The 24,423-nt window shown below is 40.2% G+C and overlaps 1 protein-coding gene across 1 annotated transcript in view; it reads left to right on the top strand.

The window, feature by feature from the left end:
- Positions 1 to 8,646: 8,646 nt before the first annotated feature.
- SLC7A2 (solute carrier family 7 member 2) overlaps positions 8,647 to 24,423 on the top strand; it is a 38,251-nt gene continuing 22,474 nt past the window's right edge. The window contains exons 1-7 of the mRNA XM_004382807.2: positions 8,647 to 9,022; positions 9,512 to 9,667; positions 14,565 to 14,730; positions 15,601 to 15,734; positions 16,911 to 17,133; positions 19,046 to 19,185; positions 22,277 to 22,379. Of these exons, the coding sequence (XP_004382864.2) occupies positions 8,647 to 9,022; positions 9,512 to 9,667; positions 14,565 to 14,730; positions 15,601 to 15,734; positions 16,911 to 17,133; positions 19,046 to 19,185; positions 22,277 to 22,379 (1,298 nt within the window). The remainder of the gene's footprint in view (positions 9,023 to 9,511; positions 9,668 to 14,564; positions 14,731 to 15,600; positions 15,735 to 16,910; positions 17,134 to 19,045; positions 19,186 to 22,276; positions 22,380 to 24,423) is intronic.

The raw sequence follows: 24,423 nt of genomic DNA, 5'->3' as shown, positions 1-24,423 counted from the left end.
AAATTTATATTGTTTAAGCCACCAAGTTTGTGGTGATATTACAGCAGCAATAGAAAACTAATATACTTCTCATATAACAATGATTTTGTAATGTCAATTTTTATGTAAAGAACAGATATGTTTGTCCTCTAGCATGGTGGATCAAAGTTTGCTTTTTTTTTTTTTTATTGTGCTTTAGGTGAAAGTTTACAGCTCAAGTTAGTTTCTCATACAAACATTTATACACACATTGTTATGTGACCCTAGTTGCTCTCCCTATATTGTGACAGCACACTCCTTTCCACCTTGGATTTCCCACATCCGTTCAACCAGCTCCTATCCCTCTCTGCCTTCTCATCCCACCTCCGGACAGAAGCTGCCCATTTAGTCTTGTGTATCTATTTGAACTCAGAAGCACACTCTTCACGAGTATCATTTGATGCCTTAGAGTCCAGTCTAGTCTTTGCCTGAAGAGTTGGGGAATGGTTTTAGTTCTGGGTTAACAGAGAGTCCGGGAGCCATGTCTTCTGGGGTTCCTCCAATCTCAGTCAGACCATTAAGCCTGGTCTTTTTACTAGAATTTGAGTTCTGCACCCCCACTTTTCTACTGCTTGCATATTCTAAACTTAAACTTTCCAGTCCCTGGAGAAGGACATCATGCTTGGTAGACTAGGTCAGCGAAAAAGAGGAAGATCCTCAAGGAGATGAATTGACACAGTGGTTGCAACAATGAGCTCAAGCGTAACAATGATTGTGAGGATGGCACAGTGTTTCGTTCTGTTGTACGTAGGGTCACTGTGAGTCAGAACCAACTCGACAGCCCCTAACAAACTTAAGTTTTAGAGACTGAATCCTGGTAAGGAGGAGCTGGCAGCCTATTACTTGTTTTCTCTGAGTACAGGATAGAAATGTTTTATTCAGCTTTATTTGTAGCCAATATGAGCTTGGAAACCTCCCTAAGTCAATAGCAATCTTTCAACAATCTGCCTAGATGCTAACGGTGAAAATCTCTGGTGATACAATGTTTCGGGATTTTAAGAAGTACCAAATCAGAACATACTTCTCAAAATTTGAAAACATAGTTTAAACATGACATTTTTTCACATAAGCCATGGTTTTATGGTTTCACAGAACCATAAACCGTAAGAACACTTGGTATGTTTCTCCACCTAAAATTCTTGAACTGAAAATGAATGTGAATTCTTGCTAAATCCCTTTTCTGCCACAGTGTTACGGAAGGAATGTTGCCTAGCACTGAAACAAAAGTGTTTCAACTCTACCAGTGAATTAAATGAGGTCGCCTTTCTGGGAGTGGGTGAGGTGGTGGATTGAGAGGGTAGAGTAGTTATTTATTTGGAAAGAGAATGATTAGAGGAAATCAGAATGTTCTAAAGTATTTCTCACTTCTTTGCCTTCAGACGAAAAGATTTCTTGTACTCTAACATCCCTCCTAGTCCATGAACATATGTCTGCCCACTGTCATTCAGTCGATTCCGACTCATAGTGATGTTATGGAGCCCTGGTTGCCCAGTGGTTAAGTGCTACGGCTGCTAACCGAAAGGTCAGCAGTTCGAATTCATTGGGCAGTTACTTCAGTTGATACCTTTAAGGAAGCAGATTGCCAGGTTTTTTTCTCCTGTGGAGAGGCTGGTGGGTTCAAAGCACTGACCTTTTGGTTAGCAGCTGAGTGCTTAACCGTTGCACCACCAGGGCTCCTTGAAATTCAGCTATTCACCCAGAAATAAGTAAAGAAACTTCGGCATAGTGGCTATTTAAAAATCAACAGGAGCATGAGTTTATCCTGGTCATCTGAATTTCCTTGGCATATTGAGTTGGCTCTAATTTGTGTGGGCAGCGGATTAAAAATTGGAATTAAGGTCATAGTGATTAGGTGTTTATTTTTAAAACAGTTCTGTTTATCTTTTTAAAATTCCTTTGAGAAGCAACGCTGAATGGGTCACCATCTTGTAAAGATGAGCAGATTGGAAGCTATTACTACAGTCGATACACCAGTACCATAGCCTGTACCAGCTGCCATTGAGTTGACTCCAACTCATCACAACTCCATGTGTATCAGAGGAGAACTGCACGCCATGGGGTTTTCAATGCTGGTTTTTCAAAGATAGATCATCAGGCCTTTCTTCCAAGGCACCTCTGAGTGGACTCGTACCTCCAACCTTTCGGTTAGCAGTCTCGCGCATTAACTGTTTGCACCACCCAGGGACTCCAGCATATACCAACTTGTTGTTAGTTGCTGTTGAATAAAGACTCTAGAGTTGAATGTCCTGGGTTTCATCCCTGGCTCTACCATGTGCCAGCTGTGAGGCTGACTACTTTTCTGTATCTCAGTTTCCTCATCTGTAATATGAAATTAGTAATCGTCCTGATCTAATAGGGATATTGTGAAGATTTGTGACAGAATAAATAGAAAGGGCTTAGCACAGTACCTGGGACAAGGTAAGTGCTCAACAAATGTTAGCCATTTTTGTTAGTAGATACTTGCAGAGTAGTTATGGATGTGAAATAGCTCTTGAAATAGTATCTCCTGATTTTTGCAGCAACCCAATGGTACATATAGGGGACTGGTTCTAGCATCGGATAACTGCTTTGGTAGCTGCTAGGGGAAAGGGAACAGGTGGTAACCTCTGGCATTTGGAGAGATTTATTAGCCAAAGGTTGCTGAAGACTTCATGAGAAGGAGAGCCTGCCTGGTATCACCAAGCTCCTTGGGCATGGAAGTGGGTGCTGACTGTGCAGATCCTCTGATTACTGAGGTGCTGAGGGCTTTGCTTTCTAAGTATCATTTTTTTATTTCCCCTTCCCCCCTCCAAGTTACACTCTTAATATTTTTTATGGTTGTGCAGTTATTTGAATAACAATTAAGTATGTCCTATCCCTGCTGTATTTCTGCCTTTATTTAAGTTAAATGGATTCACAGGATTCGAAGCATCAGTTGCCTTTGCAAACTTTACACGATTCTGTATCAGTTGTTTGTGGAATGACTCCAAGGGAGATGCTTACCTATGTGTGGGTTTTCTATCAGAAACTGTGAAATTATAGATCTTAAGTCTAACTTCTTAGAAGTACTGATGTGCTGTATAAAGGGGAAAACATAAAGCACCTCTGCTGTGATGGTGTGCCTTTGTAATGCCTTACAGTGCATCCTTAATTTTTACTTATTTCAACGTCAGCACTCAAGGAGTGCCTTGGTGGCACAGATGGTGAAGGTTCTACTAGCCAGAAGGTTGGCGGTTCAAACCCACCCAGAGGTGCCTTGGAAAACAGACCTGGCGATCTGCTTCTGAAGGGTCACAGCCTTGAAAACCCAATGGAGCAGTTCTACCCTGCACACATGGGGTCGCCATGAGTCGGAATCAACTCGACAGCAGCTAACAACGACAACGTTAGCCTTCAACTCTCTGGAGAACACGGGTAGTGGGGAGAAACTGTTCCGAAAATTTGATTTGGAGAAAAGATACATTTTGGATCAAGTATAAGTGAAGCATATGTGATGAAGTGTTTTTATTTCCAGGAAAATATTTTTTTAAGATTTGAACGCAGAGGGCTTTTTTCTTTGAGGGGAGGAGGATTGTGGTTTACTTTTGTTTCTTAATAACCAGTGCTGAACAGTTACAATTTTTGATTGTCTTTTATACTATGTTATATTTTTGATGTCTTTTTTTTTTGAGAAGATGAAGTTAATGTTCAAATCTAAGTAACAAGAATGAGAGAGAAATCAACAACTCCATGGTATTATTTCTGTATTCTATTTTTCTTTTACCAAATTATTTAACCTACAATGTAATTTGAAAATCTATTTCGGAACTTTAAAGTCGTAGAGATGTGATTGATGTTGGATTTGGAGATTGTGGAATCAAAAGGTTTAGCTCGGTAGAATTCTTGCCTTCCGTGCGGGAGACCAGGGTTCAATTCCTGGCCTGGGCACCATCCTGTGGTGTGTTGCTATGATGCTCAACAGGTTTCAGTGGAGCTTCCAGACTAAGATGGACTAGGAAGAAAGGCCTGGAGATCTACTTCCAAATATCAGCAAATGAAAACTCTGTGGATCACAGCAGTCCAGTCCGCAACTGATCATGAGGACAGCAGAGGACCAGAAAGCGTTTCCTTCCATTGTGCGTGGGATCGCCTCCACAGTGGCTAACAACAACAGTTTGGAGAAGAGAAGAGCAGTGGGGCAAAGATCCCAGTTCTACATTTAGTTACTTGTTTCCCAATCAATCCCCAAACAGAAAATGCAGACATCTCACCATGAAACTAGCAACTCAGACATGGAGGAAAATGTTGGTTATAGTTCGGATGAGCTAATTTGTTGAAGATTTGTTGGGATGTCTGCCTCAGTGGCTTTGCCACAGCTGCTTGTAACTGCCTTTTTCCTGTAAGATTTATCTGTCAGGACCTGTGATATTGATACAGAGGATTAAGCTTGAAATTTCAGCCCTTACTTAGAGAAGGAGGGGAAAGATTCATTTCTATCTGGCTGAATGCTACATGAGACATTTGAACCCAAGTGAAAATCCGGGATCAACTTTTGACTGTAATTAGCAGACTTTGAAAGATTTCTGAGGGTAGTTGAAAGGACGAATGTTCTACGATATTGTAGCACCAGGGATAGTGATTTACTAGACCTGAAAGTGTCAAGTTCATGACCTGGATTGAAGATGTTTCAGAAGGAGGTAGTTCCAAGTTGCTGAGGAAGGAATTTAGCTTTTTGTCAGGAGTTAGTATGAGCCCCAGTAAGGAGTTAAGTGTCTTGAAACTGTTATATTTAAGGTTGGGGCGTGGGTGTGGATGGAGAAGATGCAACTATATCATAAGATCCATTTAAATTCATTTAGAGACTGAAAACCCTATGGGTCACAAAGGTCTGATCCGCAATCACTCACGGGGATGGTGCAGGACAGGCAGTGGTTCGTTCCACTGTACGCGGGGTCACATAAGTCAGGTGCCGCTGTTTCTGCTGTAGAGCATATTGTTCATTCCTTCCAGCCTTCCCTTTGCTAAATACATTTTCAGATCTAAGCTAAAATGTGCATAATTTCTCTCCTCAGTAGAGAGGAAAAACAACTTAAAGTCCGTGCCTTCCGGATCAATAGAATCCCCTTCAGCATCCTTGCATATTATCAGGATGAATTAGATGGTGAGAACAAACCAGACCCCCATGCAAGGAGAGTGTATATGTTGTTCTGTGCCATCCAGTTGGTTCTGCCTGATAGCGACCCCATGTACGACAGAACTAAACCCTGCCCAGTCCTGCGCCATCCTCACAATCATTGCTGTGATTGAGCCCATTGTTGCAGCCACTGTGTCAGCCCATCCCCTTGAGGGTCTTCCTCTTTTTCACTGACCCTCTACCTTACCAAGCATGATGTCCTTCACCAGGGACTGATCCCTCCTGGTAACATGTCCAAAGTACGTGAGACGAAGTCTCACCATCCTTGCTTCTAAGGAGCACTCTGGCTGTACTTCTTCCAACACAGATTTGTTCTTCCTTCTGGCAGTCTGTGGTATGTTCAATATTCTTTGCCAACACCATACTTCAAAGACATCAGTTCTTTGGTCTTCGTTATTCATTGTCCAGCTTTTGCATGCATAACCAAAAAAAAAAAACCCTTTCCCGTCGAGTCTATTCTGACTCCTAGCAACCCTGTAGGACAGGGTAGAACTGCCCCATAGGATTTCCAAGGAGCGGCTGCATAGACCTGAGTAAAAGGATAGATGTGAGTGGATTTTTTTCCCTAGCAATGAAAGCACCTTGAAATGGGAATAAGATTGACGTAACCATTTCACATAAGGAGGTTGTCCTTCTTAAAAAATTAAAAAGGAAATGTTATAAAATTTTAAAGATAAACAGCAAATTATATCACTAATATTACAAATGTCTTAATTTTTTCTCATTTCCTGTTGACACTACTACCACGGGAACATATTTTACAAAAGCACAGAGTCATCTTTTTTCTGTATCTTTCAAACTCTGTGAAGATTCGCTAAACCCGAAACCAAACCCGTTGCCATCAAGTCCATTCAAACTCAGTTTTTTTAAAAAAAAATAATGATTCATTAAATTGACCCAATATCTTTTGAATTTACTCTTCTCCCATCTCATTTTATTTCTACAAAATTAGTTGGCTGCCATAACTTTTGCAATCAGTATTTTGTCTGGTTGCATATGGTTGAAATTGTCTGCAAAGGGCATTGAGTAACCTGCTGGTTCTGAAAAGAGTTTGTGATGTATACTTTGCTATTACTAAAAAGCAAATGAATGCCTGACAAATGACATCTTTGTCTTATTTCTTCAGAGCAACATAGAAAAACTAACTGCATGTAGAATGGACAAATGCTTTCCATCTTTAATAAGAAAGAAGCAACAGAAATCAGATTTTTTCTGATTAAAGCCAGACATTTCTGTAAACAGCTCTGCTTCCTGTGTAATCTGGAGTGCATTAAATTCAATTTTATATGGAGGAGATGGAGGTCATTCGTTTATTCAGCTTTGGTTAACTGCTAATAATAAACATATTATTTAATTAATTAACATATTCAAAGAAGATTTTGTTGGTTGGTTGGCTTGGTTATCCTCTTTCATTTTTATGCTAAAGTTTTGAGAAATTTCACAGACAACACCATGACGACAGTAGCAGAGAAAAGGATACAAAAATAAAAATAGAAGTTCACCCCTAAAAAATCACTCTTTTTAGCCTTCTTCCTTCCTTCCAGATCCCTTCGCTTTAAATCTGCAATAGTTGTACAGTTTATGTCTTTTATCATAAAAGCCAAGATTAATCAAGTATTTTTATCAAGAGAATGCTTTATTTAGCTAAATGGCAAACAGGTAGGTATGACTCATTTTGTGTAACAGTAGTGATTCTAAATACGGTGTGTTCCATGTTGACATAAGCTTATATTGGTAGTGGTCTCTAAGTCTTCATCTTCGTGCGTTTCTGTTTCTATAAAAACTCTTAAATGATAGGGAAGCTCAGCACTTAGTAAGTGTCCCGTCCACCCGCTTTGGCCTTTATATAACTTCAGCTGTTCATTTCTTGATTCTCTTTAAGCAGAACATTTCTTTACCTTACCTTCTAGATCTGTAACATGACAAGTAGCCATTTAAGGGTTAATTAAGACTAGAAATCGATACGTATTTGATTTATGGAAATAGTGATAGATTTCAACTTTGGAAGCCTGAAGAGTGACAAAATTGGAGATGCTGTTTGTATTTGCAAATGTTATAAATCAGTTTTTTTCAACGAGCGTTTGTAAAGCACCATGTTTGGAATTCTCTTGGGTAGTCTGGAGGATGTTGGAGATCTGTAAAACTTTGTGTTTACTGTCAAGAAACTTTTTGTGCACTTCCATTTTTCTTCAGGATTTTTTTTAATGTTCTTTAAGTTGGCTGCTTTCAATACTGAGAAATTGCACTTACATATTGATGTGTGAATAATACTCATTGAGTTAGCTTTATCTACTGGGTTAAATGGGAAACTGGGTTATTCCCATCCCAGAAATGCTTCTATGTCTCATGAGCAACAACTCATTTAGGTGTACTGTAGACAATGTATTTCATTTTATTCTGTTTATTTTTCTTAAATAAAATAATTTTTAAGAGTAGTTTTATTCTACAGAGACTGAGGTTGAGAAAATTTTAAGGGTTTGTTTAATAGGGTAAAAAGCTCTTCAGAGAAGGTACCATCTGTGATCTCATGGATTGATGTTATTGACGATGAATGTCGTGAAGTTGAAGGGAATAACATTCGCCATCTGTAGATAAACGTGCAGTAGAAGACAGCAAACATGGCTTCTGTAGTGCTGCCATCTTTACGCATAAATGCAGTTTACTTTATTGACTGATGAGCTGCATGTTCGGTGATGTTCCTTACACTTCGGTTCCTTATTCCTTAGTCGGCTGAGTTATATGCCTCTGTCGTCAAGGCCATCTAGAGATTTTTAGTTTTTATATTTCTTTTACAAATAAGGTATACATATTCATTGCAGATAAATGAGATATACGTGTTAGCAACAGAATACATTTTAAATGAAATACATGTTAGCATATAAAGAGGTAAGAATTCATCCATCACCCAAAGATAATTCCTGTTGGTGTTTTGGTTTTTTTTGTTGATGCCGTGTGTTTTCAGTAGTGGAATGCATGCTGAGTCAGGGAGTGTGTTTACATTTTTGGTTGGTAATATAGCTTTTGAGAAATATTATGGGAAAATACATGAAAATACATCGTTTATGGGAACCCATCTGGTCCACCGGTCTTGGGTAGCAGGCTTTATTGTGGGGCACCTTCTATTTGGGTACATGGGGCACCTCTGATTTTGCCTAATACCCCAGCTATTTTGGTTCAATTAATGTTTCTTTTACCTTCACTGTTACACAAGTCCCTACTGGAGGGAAGCAAATACTTTCAGTGGGAAATGTATCCTCCCAAAGAACTCCAAAGGCATGAAAAGCGAGTGTGATAGTGTATGTTCCATGAGTCATGAAACCCTCCTCCAATTGCTTGGAGTCACACCTCTGTTAACCAGTACGGAAAACACAGCCACCATATTGTGCTGGGAAGCTGAGTCGCCAGCTGGAGGGATGGTGGTCCCAGGCGCGGCTTCTAACCTTCTCCCTTCTCTTCCTCAGGTTGCAGTCTTCAAAATGATTCCCTGCAGAGCAGCCCTGTCCTTTGCCCGATGTCTGATCCGGAGAAAAATTGTCACTCAGGACAGTCTAGAAGATTCCAAATTATGCCGCTGCTTATCCACCATGGACCTCATTGCCCTGGGGGTTGGAAGCACTCTTGGTGCTGGGGTTTACGTCCTTGCTGGGGACGTTGCCAAATCAGATTCTGGCCCAAGTATCGTCATTTCCTTCCTCATTGCTGCCCTAGCTTCCGTGATGGCAGGCCTGTGCTATGCTGAATTCGGGGCCCGAGTTCCCAAGACTGGGTCTGCGTATTTATACACGTACGTGACTGTGGGAGAGCTGTGGGCCTTCGTCACTGGCTGGAATCTCATTTTATCTTATGTGATAGGTATGTCTCAAGATCAGTCTTAGTTGTGTGGAATGGTAGAAAGAGTCCTCCTGGGTCAGAGGCCTGGGGTCCAGTTCTCGGTCTGCACTAGCCAGCAGCTGTATCATCCTGATTTGAGTTACTTGATCCCTGTGTGTCTCATTTTTCTCATCTCTAAAATGTCTCCTCCTAATTTCAAAATTCTGTGATTCAACTTCATCTCTGAATTTGCCTCTTAGCGAGTTTGAAAAACCTGTTGGGTTTTTTAAAGCAAGAATTAGTTACAGTTTTTTAATGTAAATGAAGTTATCAGATTCCAAAGTTATGGAGTTAAACATTTGATTATGATTGTATAATTATAAAATTATCAAGATAATTTCATACGTTGTTCAGAAATTTCAATTCCATGTGAAGTAGCTGGTGTTCATCCTAGAAGAGAGCAGCCAACGTTGCTGTGTTAATTTCCTGCCACTGACCCTGTGTTTTCTAACTGTGTTATGTTTTGGGAAGGTACATCGAGTGTTGCAAGAGCATGGAGTGGCACCTTTGATGAACTGCTTAACAAACAGATTGGCCAGTTTTTCAGAACGTACTTCAAAATGAATTATTCCGGCCTTGCAGAGTACCCAGACTTTTTTGCTGTGTGTCTTGTATTACTTCTGGCAGGTAAAAAAAACAATTATGCTTTTCCCCATGATGAGCCAAAGTAATTGTCCCAGGAAAATAGGTTACTACTGAATTTGGGGTTGGAGTTACTAAAACTAGGTCTGCATATATATTCACACAAGCAGGGACAGATTACCCAATAAGCAAGGTACGCACGGGCTTACTTGTGGTCATTTACTAATCTGTAGTGTGCCGTTTCACCACCTCAAAGATGTGGCGAAACCCACGTGAAATTGCGTACTACAAATCAGTAAGTAAACACAACCAAACCCGGGGATACCTTGCTTACTGGGTAATCCGCCCCTGTACACAGTATGTCACTGTTGTAGAGCTGTAGGACTTATCACTGTCTGGATTCACGTTCTACCTGAAGTGGTGTTTCAAAATCAATCTGAATTGTGTGGAAAGGAAAAAGAGCAGTTCTGAGTATATAGCATCTGGAATGCACCAAATTATAGGATGGGGCAACATCCGTTGCATACTACTAATCAGAGGTTTACAGACATGGAAATGCAGTGTCAGTAAGGAAGAATGTATAATTTTTTGGCATTAATTCAGCTTATTAGGTACAACTAAGGGTATCTGAAAGCATACAATTTCTAGAAGAAGTCTTATTTTTCTACGCATGCCTTCATGGCTGTATATAATTGTAGGCATCTGGTTGAAAAGGAAGCTTATTCATACCACCTGTTGTTGCCATCGTAGACATGATGTAGACATACTTGGTACTGGAATTCTTCAGTTTTTATCAGTGTTGTAGCTTAGGGGTATAGAAAGGGCACAAGGAAACTTCCTGGCTTTATGATATTGAGTGATTTACTTAATCTTTCCATGACTCAGTTGGCCCGATTATGAGTCTATCAGTGCCTCCCTCATACAGGCTTCTTGCCTGATGTATAGTAAGCATTCCAGTGTTAGCCAATGTTGCTTTGTAGGCGGTTGTCCCTGCAGTCCCCTTATATTTGTTGTTTTAGTTATTGGAACATTTTCTGTTTTGATTGTCATCCTTACGTGTACTCCTGCTCAAACCCATCAGTCACCTGCCATTGCACGTTGGATAAAATCCACGCTTGTTCCCACTTTCTACATGATTTACCCTGGATATTATGCCCTTTGCTTTCCTGTTCAACCTTATCTCTAGCTAATTTCTCCCTTGGTTACAAGGGTGTGACAGAAATGTCTTCCTATTATACAATGTCTACTTGCAAAATTATGTAATTTTAAAAATAACGTTACTTTTGTAAAAGTTAGTTGTTTAAATGTTTTACATACGGGTTGGGATAGGGACATGAACAAAAAGTTTAAAATATTTTGCGTTTTGCTTCTAATATCGAGAAAAAATGCATCAGTTGTCTTTTTTTTAAATTGAACTGTAGATGAAGGTTTACAGAACAAACTAGCTTCTCATTAAACAATTAGTACATATATTGTTTTATGGCATTGGTTAACAACTGCCTTCTCGAGCTTGGTTTCCCTATCACCAGTTTTCCTGTCCCCTCCTGCCTTCTAGTCCTTGCCCCTGGGCTGGTGTGCCCCTTTAGTCTCGTTTTGTGCTATGGGTCTGTCTCATCTTTGGCTGAAAGGTGACTCTCTGGAGTGACTTCATTACTGGGCTGAAAGGGTGTCCAGGGGCCGCGCTCTCGGGGTTGCTCCCGTCTCTGTCGGGCCAGTGAGTCTGGTACCATCAGTTGTCTTTTTAAAAGGCGATAGATTCTGGTTTCTGTTTGCTTGTTTCTAAAGTGCCTAGCTAATACTGTATTACTTACATCATATTTTATTTAGGGATGATTTCAATGAACTTAAATACCCAGCTTTCGTCTTTAAATGATGAGAAGCACGTAGCTGTGGCACAATTAGAATCGTTAATTTCCATGGTGACACTCAGGGGTCGGCCTGCATTGTTTGTCCTAATTTGCCCAGTCATATTTTTCCTAAGGAGCCTGCGTGGTGCAAGTAGTTTTTGATTGGCCGCTAACCCAAAGGCTGGTGGTTCGAACCCACCCAACTACTGTGCTGGCTGGCCTGGTGAACTGCTTCTGTAAAGATCACAGCCAAGAAAACCCTATGGAGCAGTTCTTCTCAGTAACACAGGGGGTGGCCATGAGTTGGGGTCAACTGGACAGCAGCCACCACCACCACCAACAAATATAGGCTAAGCTTACATAACGACCTTGTTCTTAGCCTCTTTGAAGATCAAACCCTCCTGCTGTAAGTCTTTATTCATACTGTAATGCTAAATGGCTTGTCAGCTGAAGCTGTACAAGGGAAAACCCAAAACCAAACCGGTTGCCGTCGAGTCCATTCCGACTCATAGTGACCCTATAGGACAGAGTAGAACTGCTTCACAGGGTTTCCAGGGAGCAACTGGTGGATTTGAACCGCTGACCTTTTGGTTAGCCGCCAAACGCTTAACCACTGCATCACCAGGCCTGGTGCAAGGGAAGGATATGCAGACTTTAGATGAGATATTCTTGGATTTCTAACCTACTGGTGGGAGATGGGAGTCTCAGGGTAGAGGGTGCATGTGGGGTATTGGGAAACTTGGACGGTGTGTCATCCAAGGTGTTTAGCAGCGGTGCCTAACCTAATAGACAGCTACAGAGTCAGTAATTGTGATGACAATGCAGTTTTCCTTATACCCTTAGTACCCTTATTATGGGATCTGGGGATTATGCAGGTAGAAGAATGAAATTCAACTTCTGTCATCTCTACTTGGAAAGTTTAACTTATTTGATGGTGCGTGGTCTAGATATGGAGGATCCCTGGTAGCACAGTGGTTAAAGCACTCAGCTGCTAACCAAAAGGTTGAGCGTTCAAACCTACTAGCTGCTCCACAGGATGTGGCAGTCTTCCTCTGTAAAAATTTACAGGCTTGGAAACCCTAAGGGGCAGTTCTGCTTTGTCCTGTAGGGTCACTATGAGTTGGAACCGACTCAGTGGCAACAGTGTGTTTGGTATAGATATGGGGAATAAGCAGGTAAATATGTGGAATAATCTTTTCACAGTAATCATTTTTCCGGTTGTACAAAATAAACTTTCTTAGGTCCATAATTCACATCTTATACCAGACGGATTAAAGATACGAATATGAAAAATATGATCATGAAACTACTACAGGAAATGAAGATGAATGTTTTGGGGTTAATGTTGGGGAAAATCTTCCTGAAGGTAGAAACTGAAAAGAAAAAGTTTTATAGATCGGATTAATACAATTCTAAAACTTTCCTGTATATATAACCAACAAGGTTAAAAGCAAATTATAAACTGGAAAAAATATTTAGGCAGAGAGTTTATAGCATTAATATATAAATAACTATTAAAAATGAATATGAGCGAGAAGAATATGCTAATAGAAGAAAATGGGCAATTTAAATTGGACCAAACTTTCTGGAGAATATTTTGACAATATAAACTAAAAACCTTCCATGAAAATGCATACACTTACACAGCATTACCTTATAGAAAATTATTGTAAAGAAATAATTAGAAAGTGTACAGAGATTTATAAAAGGATGATTATATCAGTACTGTTTATAGGTGTAAAAAATTAACAGTGACCTAATTGCCTATAAATAAGGGATAAAAGTAGTGGGGAAAAAAAAAACCTGTTGCCATTGAATTGATTCTGACTCATAGTGGCCTTATAGGACAGAGGAGAACTCCTCATAGGGATTCCAAGGCTGTAAATCTTTACAGAAGCAGACTGACACATCTTTCTCCCGCGGAGCAGCTGGTGGGTTTGAACTGCTGACCTTTTGGTTAACAGCCAGGTGCTTTAACCACTGTGCCACCAGGGCTCTCTTGATTAAAGTCTATTACCTTATGTAGTGGAAGATTATGTGGCTTGTAAAAAGTGAATCTGAGCATTATTATTTGTGGACATAGAAGTATGTGTGTGTGTGTTTGCATGTGCAAAATTCTGGAGTGGATCTTTATTTTTCTTCATAGTTTTGCTGTAGTTTCAGATTATTTGACTAGGAAATTGATTACTTTAATCAGGATGTAAAATAAAAACCTCCTCCCCCCCAAAAAAAGAAGAGAAAACAAACCTGTTGCTGCCGAGTCGATTCTGACTCGTGGCGACCCCACGTGTTACAGAGCAGAACTGCTCCGTAGGGTTTCCTTGGCTGAAATTGTCACAGAAACGGAGCGCCAGGCTTTTGCTTCCAGGTAGGTTCCAACCACCAACCTTTAGGTTAGCAGCCGACTGCGCCCCCAGGGGCCTAGAATGTGAAATAAAGCTATTAAAATGAGAATCCGTTTCACGAAGTACTTTTGTTTTTTACAAAGTACTTTTTTTGACATGACACTTGAAGAATTATTTTCTGTTTATACGTTCAGTAAATACAGGGCAGACATGTGATTGAGTTTTTACTTTCAAAAATCTAGGAACCATTAACCTCGATGGCTTTTTTAAACAGCATTTCATTAAAATTGAGTGTTACTTTACCTCTAACCGAGAAGGTCTGTGGTCCGAACCCACCAGCCGCTCTTTGGGAGAAAGATGTGGCAGTCTGCATCTGTAAAGATTACAGCCTTGGAAACCCTCTGGGGCAGTTCTACTCTGTCATACAGGGTCGGTATGAGTCGGAATCGACTCGAAGGCAGTGGGTTTGGTTTTTGGTTACCCTCTGGTGATAATAGTTAAAGTTACTAAGTTTATATATTTATTAAAGAGCGTGGTGTCTCCGGACTGTGAGCATGACCTGTCTGTCTCCTGAAATTAAACTGGTGTATCCAGAAGACATTGTCCCTCAGTCAGGTGACTGTTAAGAACCCACAATAGAAATGAATAATGCAAGTGAAATACATGCATGCTGGCCTATAATAGCCTCAGAATGCCATTGCCTTTCCTAAAGCTGAGGTAAAAATCAGAATGCCCTTTCTTTTTCCACAGCTCTTTTATCTTTTGGAGTGAAAGAGTCTGCTTGGGTGAATAAAGTCTTCACAGCAATTAATATGCTGGTCCTTCTTTTTGTTATGGTGGCTGGGTTTGTGAAAGGAAATGTGGCAAACTGGAAGATTAGTGAAGAATTTCTCAGAAATATATCAGCAAGTGCCAGGTAAAATATTGTTCTTCTCCTGTTTTGATTTTCTTTTTTTTTTTTCCCCCTGCTTTTTGTTTTATGTGACATTTTAAGAGCACATACATGATCTTTTCCTCTCGAGTGATGGTTCTCAAACTTTTCGCTTCTGAGACCTTTCTGAGGGGCTGTTCTATCCCAGGCTCCCTCCCAAACGATAGATATTGTGTTAATTTGCTAGGGCTGCTATAACAAATCATCATGAAGTGGACGACTTAAAATAACAGAAATTTTCGTTTTGTATAGTCATGCGCCACAGAACATCTGACCACATATCCACTCGTGGTCCCATAAGGTTATAGTAGACTTACGTACAACCCATAGTTATGAACCAAGCCCATAACACCTCTTATATTTAAAATACGAGGTACATAGAATGGTTCGTAATAACAAGCGGGCTACTTTGCGACGCGCATCAAAGCATTATTATTATTGTTCGTGCTTTATTATGTTATAGATGTTTTAGTGTATCTGGAAGTGTTTCTTTAATGTTTTTTATGCATAGAAAAGTACACTTTATACTATATATCAAGACAAACATTTGACTAACTGACATCAGCTACGAACCATACCTAACTGTTCCAACTGACGTACAAATTCAACTTAAAGACAGATTAGGAACAGAACTTGTTCGTAATCCAGGAACTGCCTGTATAGAATATGAACGTCCGAATCACGTAACCTCGCATGTCATAGAATGTGAATGTTAAGCAATGCACGACTACGTATGTAAGTTCCAAAGAGCTGATGAGTACAGCCACCTCCCAAGGAAGTAGTGTGAAATAATGTTTCTAGGAGAGGCAGTTTTCTATGAAAATAACTTTCTGATGGGTTTGTTCCCTTCCTTAGAAAGCTACCTTCTGAAAATGGAACCTATGTCTATGGAGCTGGAGGCTTTATGCCTTTCGGCATTACAGGAACTTTGGCTGGCGCTGCAACCTGCTTTTATGCCTTTGTGGGATTTGATTGCATTGCAACAACTGGTAAGAGCAGATTCTTGGCTCTGTGTATCAGGAGGCGTTCCTTTATCCCATGAGTACCCATGAGCACAGAGGAGGTTTGAGGAAAAAGAATGGGGTTTGGGGTAAGAAAGGCTGTTCCCAACCAGCTCTACCAAAAAAAAATTCCATTGCTGTCGGGTCGATTCCGACTCATAGCGACCCTATAGGACAGAGTAAAACTACCCCATAGGGTTTCCAGGGAGCGGCTGGTGGATTCGAATTGCTGACCTTTTGGTTAGCAGCTAAGCTGTTAACCACTGCGCCACCAGGGCTCCAACCAGCTGACACCTGCAATATAGGGTAAAAAGAAACTCAGTGAGACACTCTGAGCCCTGCTTGCTTTATTGTTAAAATCGGGAGCACGGTCCTGCCTCTCAGACCTTGCGAGGATTATCTAAGATAGTAATACACAGGAAAAATCCTTTGCAAGCTGTCAAATACTTATAAATGTTAGTAGTTATTATGGCCTTAGCTTTCTCCGAAAGTGCTGTCAGTATGAGTAACAAATAATGATCCTGCATTTAAATAGCCTTTTCTCTCGTAGGACAAAATCTTCTGTGTTAATTCTTTTTTCTTTATCCTATATAAAAAAGTGATAATGTCAGATCACTCTCTCAGCGTTTCATATGGGTTGATATCATTGCAGGGCCTTATACTTGACCATGTTTTGGATATTTCAAATGCCAAATCTTATTAAAAGGATTCAAAGTATACTATTTTTTTTTTAACTGAAACTAGAGTGTCCTATAAATCGAAGTTTATTGAAGCCTTCCTAGTTCAGGGCCTGCAGGGTGCCCTGACTGTCATTTAATCTCTGTGGATGAATCTTTCTCTCTGTGGATTAAGCCTGCTGTTCTGTTGCTCACCATTTAATAGCACTGATGCGCCAGGCTTTTTCTTTCTGGAGACAGGAAGCTGACTTCCATGACTTCTTCCTTTTTCTGCTCCCTCTGGGATCTGGATTTTTTAATGGCGTAGCAAAGTTCCCTCAAGAAGAGAGGAAGTTTCACATAGAATAGATGACTTAAGCTAAGAAAACAGGAGGGAGAAAAGCAGAGTTGCTTGCCACCAAGGAGGAGAGGAAGAATTTGATACGAAATAAACCCTTTCCTAGTCACGTTTTATTAAACACACACCTCTTTTCTTATATTTCCTTAGGTGAAGAAGTCCGGAATCCCCAGAAAGCTATCCCTATTGGAATTGTGACTTCTTTACTTGTTTGCTTTATGGCCTACTTTGGCGTCTCTGCAGCTTTAACGCTTATGATGCCATACTACCTCCTCGATGAAAAAAGTCCCCTGCCTGTAGCATTTGAATATGTCGGATGGGGTCCTGCTAAATACGTCGTTGCGGCTGGCTCCCTGTGTGCCCTGTCAACCAGGTACCTTGCATTGTCTTCTGGACAGGGGCTCTTCGGGTTACTGCAAAGCCTTGTCAGTGCTGGAGAATTGCTTTCGTATGTTTTTTAAATATCCTAATACAAAGAACAGATATACAAACAACGCCTTCTCTGAATGGTTTGCCCATAATTGCTATATACAAATGTTAAGTGTTAACGTTTCCCCCCCATCAGTTAACCATCAGTATTTCAATAAAATAGTGGTTCGAGCTTCAGTAGAAGTATCTATGGCATCCGCACATACATACACAATAAATCTCACACATATTCATAGGTGTATGTATTATAAAACTTTAGGATGAGGTTGTTTGAATAATTTTAAATAACCATTCACAGTGAGGTAACACGCTTTATGGAGACACTTAAAAGGATGCTTATAGCTAGAATGTCGTCTTCTGTCTTTGGTGTAACAACCGAGACCCTATGTGCAGACTTGACATTTTCTGGTCTGTCTTTTAGAGTCAGATTGAGTCTGTGTAAGCAGAAGCTATGTTTTGGCGTTGTTAAATATAGTGTGTTTTTATTGTGAAGCGCTGAGACTTCCCCTCCTCACGTTGATCAGAGTGAATCTGGTCTAGAAATAGGCATTTCCATTCTCAGTTGAAGGCTGAAAACGCATGTAATATCCGTGTGAAAAGAGAAGAGTAGGCCAATCTCACGCGTTCAGATTCTCAGAAGCTGCTTGTTTTAATACCTTAGGACTCCTTCTCAGGTCTCCTGAGCTTCTCTTATTTCACATTCACATATGATCGTAAGCAGGAGATTTCCCTGGAGTTACACAGAATGCTGTACAGCAGTGCGTCCTTACACAGAAAAGATGAGTCTCTGCCTGATCACTCATTTTATAAAGTGTAAGTTTTCTAAAGGTCTGAAAAAGAAAAAACTCTGTGTATATAATTCATTGACACAGCTCTATTATTTCCCTCCACTTCCTTTTTATTTGCTATTCAAGATAATATTGAGTAGCAATTAGAAATTACGCACATTGGTTTTTCAGCCGCCTGCTAGTGTGAGGTTTATTTTGAATCGTTTCAAATAGTTTCAAAAGTCTGAACTGTGAAGATGCCATTCCCCCATGGTTTTAGAAGAGGTAGGCAAAGATTCATCCATGGCTAAGATCCTCCTAGATTTATTAAAAGGTAAAGAAAGAAGATGGGTTTTTTTAAAAGTAAAATATTTTTCCTCTTTTCTCTTAAGTGACTGTTTTTTAAAACTAAGTCATAGATGGAATGGTGGAACCACTAACCACACAAGTAATTCAAAATATCTTAAGCAAAAATCATTTTCCTAAACTTCACTGTTACTAACTTTTAACCTTGACCAATTCTAAGTACTAAATTTGTAGTAAGTTGATTTTTTTTAAGCTTTTTTCCGTCTTGATTATCTTATGATATTGGTGATTATTACTAATTGGATCAATGATCAGGCTATATGAGAAAAAAATAATGGTAAAATAATTACACAAAATATATAATTACTGAATAAATGCGGTGGCTATGCTTTGAAATAAATTATTTAATCTCTTTAATTAAATATCAGTTTACGAATTATGTTTTCTGAAATGTTGCTGCTAAAAATGCTGTAATGATATGTTTGGTTTTGGATTTTTTCACAAGATTTTAATTAATTAGTTTTAATTCAGTAATAATCATGGACATGTACAGATTACTTGCCGTATTGTTTTTAATCTGATAATTTTGCTGAGCAAATATCTGCAAAGAATGTGACGTAAATATTGACAAATATTTAAATGCCCAATCATAATGCATTTTTTACAATAATATGAGTTGGTAATTACAGCTATTATGCTGAGTTTTATGCAGTTATTTTAATTCTTGGACATAATCTTGCATGAACATGTTTGCCATACTGCATGTGTTTGCTTTTTATTCAGTCTTCTTGGATCCATTTTCCCAATGCCTCGTGTCATCTATGCTATGGCGGAGGATGGGTTGCTTTTCAAATGTCTAGCTCAAATCAATTCCAAAACGAAGACACCAGTAATTGCTACTTTATCATCAGGCGCGGTGGCAGGTGAGAGACAGTTGACTTTTATAAGCCAAGGGGGATCTTTTCCATCAAGGACTCTAAAATAGAGCAAGCTAGGTGATTTTCAGTTGTGATTTACATGAAAGTCAGTAACTTTTGTGCGAGTGTTTTCTATTTTGAATTTTTTTTTTTTTGGCTTAGGTTCCGCACTTCAGCGTGTCCAGTCTTGACCTGTATATGCCTTTGTAGACTACTAATAACATCTCACATGTGGATTATGAATTTTTCTGTTCTAGTCTTCTGGGCTCTATGTTCCCTTTACCCCGCATTCTGTTTGCCATGGCCCGGGATGGTTTACTGTTTAGATTTCTTGGCAGAGTGAGTAACAGGCAGTCACCAGTTGCTGCCACGTTGACAGCAGGGGTCATTTCTGGTAAGCTCTACAAACCCAGGCTTCTTCAACATTGGACTTGAATGCTTTGGGCCGGTGCATGCACTTATCAAGAGGGTCTGCTTGCTGTGCATGGAAGTTAAGAACAAAATCGCTGGTGAATTAGGGTGTGAGCATTGGGATGACAGCTGAAAATTGTGGTGCTGGTGGTGTGCTGGAATTCCTCCTCAGCCGACCTCTGGGGCTTTTGACTGTTCCGTTATTTTAACCTTTGGGCATGTAATGAATGTGCGAAGGGTTGTGGCGGTTCTTCATTACGTATCAGGGGTCAGATTCTGTACTGATGGAGGAACTAGCGCGTAAAATCGTATTCGTGACGTGAGATCTTAAGGGATGATGGCTTAATGTTTGAAATATTAATTTAAAATAACGATTCAATGTTTTCCGTCTTGCTCAGGATGCAAGTGAAATATTGCTATAAAGGGTCACAGAATTTTTTGAAAACAAAACAACAAAAACCCTCAACTGTGCCCATTGTTCATTAAATATTAGAAATGCCAAAGGCAATTTACGCTTGGTCATGGTAGCCACTGTCCCCAGAAGTGGGTGTCCCCACTCCCTGGCCCGTCACGGTTCTCTAGGACTTGTTCACACCCGGGTCCTCTCAACCCCCTTACGAGTCTGTTTTTTCCTTCCAACTCTTTTAGTACTGAAGTCACGCTCAGGAAAGCCAGATATCTACTTCTTGGCATGTCATGATATGCCGGAGTACAGTGTCTTTGACCAGACTCTTATTTTATGCAGAAATTTTCGAAGAGATCCTATAGCTGGAATGGCCTTAAAGGTACTGGTATAGGAAGGAAGAGAAAGACTTAAGCAAACATTATAGATAAAATGCTCTCGGTGGTAGAAATTCATACGCGAATGACGATTGTGTTAGGGCTCTGAATCATTGGGAAACTAGATTAGAGGATGCTAATAATTATGTATGAAGTTGGATTTTGTCAGGATCAGAAGATATTTGCCTCAACAGCCTACTTTTGTAAAAGTTTTCTCATAAATTTGGCACTTTATTAGGCATAGTTGGAAGGGTGAGTCACCTATTTTCTCAGGGCTTAGATCTCCATCCCCGTAAAAAAAAGGTTGCACTAGGTGATCTAAAACCCAAACCAAAAACCAACCCATTGCCGTCAAGTCGATTCCGACCCATAGCGACCCTGTAGGACACGGTAGAACTGCCCCACAGGGTTTCCAAGCAGCGGCTGGTGGATTCGGACTGCCGACCTTTTGGTTAGCGGCCAAGCTCTACACTACACCACGATACCACTACACCACCAGGGCTCCAGGTGATCTGTGGCCCATTCGATTGTTAAACAGTGCTTTATGATATTGAAAATAGTTTATGAATGTTTCTAGACAAAAGATCAAACATTCTGTTTACTCCATAAAAGCTTTTATTTTTTTTTTTCTGATAACAAACTTGTCCAGTAATTCTCTACTTTGTATTCAGAATTTTTGAAAAATATATCCTTCTTCTTCATTCAGGAGGAATTTAATTTGGCAGCACAATCAGTAATATATTGAAATTAGTAGTTATAATAAGACAATTGTAATAGAAAGCTTTTTAAAACTGCCCTAAAAAATATATTGTTGTTATTTTGTACCCTCACACGTTACTTTGCTTATTTTTAACTTAGATCAGAGAACCCGTATGGATAATAATCATTTTCTGTATTTTGGGTACTGTATTTTGGTTGTTTGTGATTCGCACAAAACATATTGTAAATTTATTAGTCTAAGGAACATGCGGAGCCCTGGTGGCACAGTGGTTAAGAGCTCAGGCTGCTAACCAAAAGATCGGCAGTTTGAATCCACTAGCTGCTCCTTAGAAACCCTATGGGGCAGTTCTACTCTGTCCTGTAGGGTCGCTATGAGTGGGAATTGACCCAACGGCAACAGGTTTGGGGTTGGTTATTTACTATTGTAGACAGGGACAACTATGTGGCAAATTCAAATTAATAAGTTTCACTATTTTGATGTTTCCATGGAGAAAAAAGTTTCCAACTGTGAGTTAACTGTTCAGCTATGTAAATTATATTTTGTCTTTTAACATTATTGGTTCTGCTCAGAGTGCAATCAGAGTCGAATTTAGCCTATATCACAAACATAATTTAATTGAAAATTATTTTATTTTGCATATGCTATAACTCAAAATGCAGATGGAAATTAAAATGATTATATACTATCCCTTATTGAACATTCTTCTGCTTGAATTTTTTATAGTTTAAAAAAAGAAGCTACCCAATATTTCCTAGCGATGTTTTTTTCTGAACCATCAAAAGACAGAGGGCTGTCCTATAATATTTTCATTCTTTGTTAGACCAAGTACTTTTTAAATGATCAAAGTAGACGTGTTTTGTACTTGATAGATAGTTGAGGGTTTTTGAAGTTTAATTAGCAGCTTGGTGCTCTGGTGGCGCAGTGGTTAAGAGCTCAGCTGCAAACCAAAATGTCGGCAGCTCGAATCCACCAGCCGCTCCTTAGAAACCCTGTGGGGCAATTCTACTAGCAGTTTATATGACCTAAAGAACATCTTACTAACTGTGAGAAATATATTTTCCGTACTTTGTGTGACCCATCATTGGTACTAAAACAAAAAAGTGTCACTCATTTGTCCCTAACTTGAAAGATGGGTTCTGTATGGAATCTAATCCTAGGCCTCTCTTTGTTTTCTGTTCCCGATAGCTGTGATGGCGTTTCTGTTTGACCTGAAGGCGCTCGTGGACATGATGTCCATTGGCACTCTTCTGGCCTACTCTCTGGTTGCAGCGTGCGTCCTCATCCTCAGGTTAGTTGTCTTTGCTGCCAGCTGGTTTGAAGAGTGTGTGTCCTGCGGGACGCAGGGAGTGTAGAAAATGAGGGCCCACTGCCCTTGCTTTCAGAGAGCCACAGATCTCACAGAAGAGAGAGTCCACGTACACACAAACATAAAGTGGGATAAGCATCCTCAGTCCTTAGCAAAGAATCAAATACAATGTAATTGATAACAAATAATAGGTTGGCTAATCTATATAGGAGGCACGTTGTCATAATGGATAAAGACATTTAAAAATACTCATACGTTCTAAATGTTCTGCATCCTACTTTGGTGAGTGGCGTCTGGGATCTTACAAGCTTGTAAGTGGCCATCTAAGATGCATCAATTGGTCCCAACCACCCGGAGTAAAGGAGAATGAAGAACACAAAGACACAAGGAAAGCATTAGCCCAAGAGACAGAAAGGGCTACATAAACCAGAGACTTCATCAGCCTGCGACCAGAAGAACTGGGTGGTGCCTGGCTACCACCAGTGACCACCCTGACAGGGAACACAACAGAGAGTCCCTGATGGAGCCGGAGAAAGGTGGCGTGCAGAACTCAAATTCTAGTAAGAAGACCAGACTTAATGGTCTGATTGAGACTGGAGGAACCCCGGAAAACATGGTCCCTGGATACTGTATCAGCCCAGAACTAAAACAATTTCCGAGGCCACCTCTTCAGGCGGGGATTGGACTGGACTCTGGGACATAAAGTGATAGTCGTGAGGAGTGTGCCCCTTAGCTCAAGTAGGTACAAGAGACTAAATGGGCAGCTTCTGTCTGCAGGTGAGATGGGAAGGCAGAGAGGGTTGGGAGCTGGTTGAATGGACATGGGGACTCAGGGTGGAAAGGAGAAGTGTGCTGTCACAGTATGGGGAGAGCAATTAGGGTCATATAACAATGCATGTATAAATTTTTGTATGGGAGACTCACTTGAAATGTAAACTTCATTTACACTATAGCAATAAACAAAAAGAATATTCATACATTCTGTCCTACTAATTGGACTGCTAAGATTTTATACTAAAGATTCAATCAAAGAGGCACACACAGATCTATGTAAAGGATGTACATGGAAAATCTAATTTACAGTAGGGAAAAAACTGAACTAACCTGAACACGGTTAGATAAATGAGGGTGCATTTATTCTGTGGACTCTTATACAACAAACAAAATGATATTAAATTACTTGGGGAAACGTATCAGTTTTAGGATGCAAAGCTAGATATAGCATCTGAATTTATTTAAATAGTGCCCCATAAATTTATATGGAAAAGCTATAATCCTATATATGTAGTCTATGTGTGTCTATTGTTACCGTGTGGTGTTGAATCAATTCTGACTCTTAGCAACCCTATATGACAGAGTAGAACTGCCCTGCAGGGTTTCCTAAGCTATAGTCTTTATGGGAGCAGATCACTAGGTCTTTTCTCTTGCCAAGCAGCAGGTAGGTTCAAACCTCTGACCTTTTGATTAACAGCTGAGCGCTTAACCATTGTGCCCCCAGAGCTCCGTGGGTGTGGGTGTGTGGGCGTGGATGTGTGCTTGTGGGTGTATATACACACACACATATATATTTATGCCCAGACGCCTAGATGAAATTGTACCAAGATGCTAACAGTGATTAACTTCGGGTGGTGGTATCATGGATGATTATAATTTTCCTTATACTTTTGTGTATTTTTCTTCAGCGAGCGTATTTCTTCTTTATATGGAGGAGAATGTTAGTTCCAAAAATAAGTAAAGGGAACTCGAAGGTGGAGGGAGACCACACTGGGGAGTCTAGAGCAGACACCGTGAGGTGACGCAGGCCGATGTCTTGACATAGCCTGTAAAGGATGAGGGTAGAATGAAAAAGGAGCACGCCACACTGGGGTTGGGGAGGAGGGCTGGGAAGGTGGCAGTCGGGACCAGGGTGTCTGGGCTTCAACTGGAAGGAAAGCTGAGGAGGTGAGGACTGAGGGGTAGGTGGTGATGAGGCCTTTGCACGCCAAACTGAAGAGGTTTTCCTTTATTCTATAGGGTCGCTATGAGT

This window comes from Trichechus manatus, unplaced genomic scaffold, assembly GCF_000243295.1.
Source record: "Trichechus manatus latirostris isolate Lorelei unplaced genomic scaffold, TriManLat1.0 scaffold00099, whole genome shotgun sequence".
In the NCBI taxonomy this organism is placed as follows: Eukaryota; Metazoa; Chordata; class Mammalia; order Sirenia; family Trichechidae; genus Trichechus; species Trichechus manatus.
This window is presented reverse-complemented; position numbering and strand designations above follow the sequence as displayed.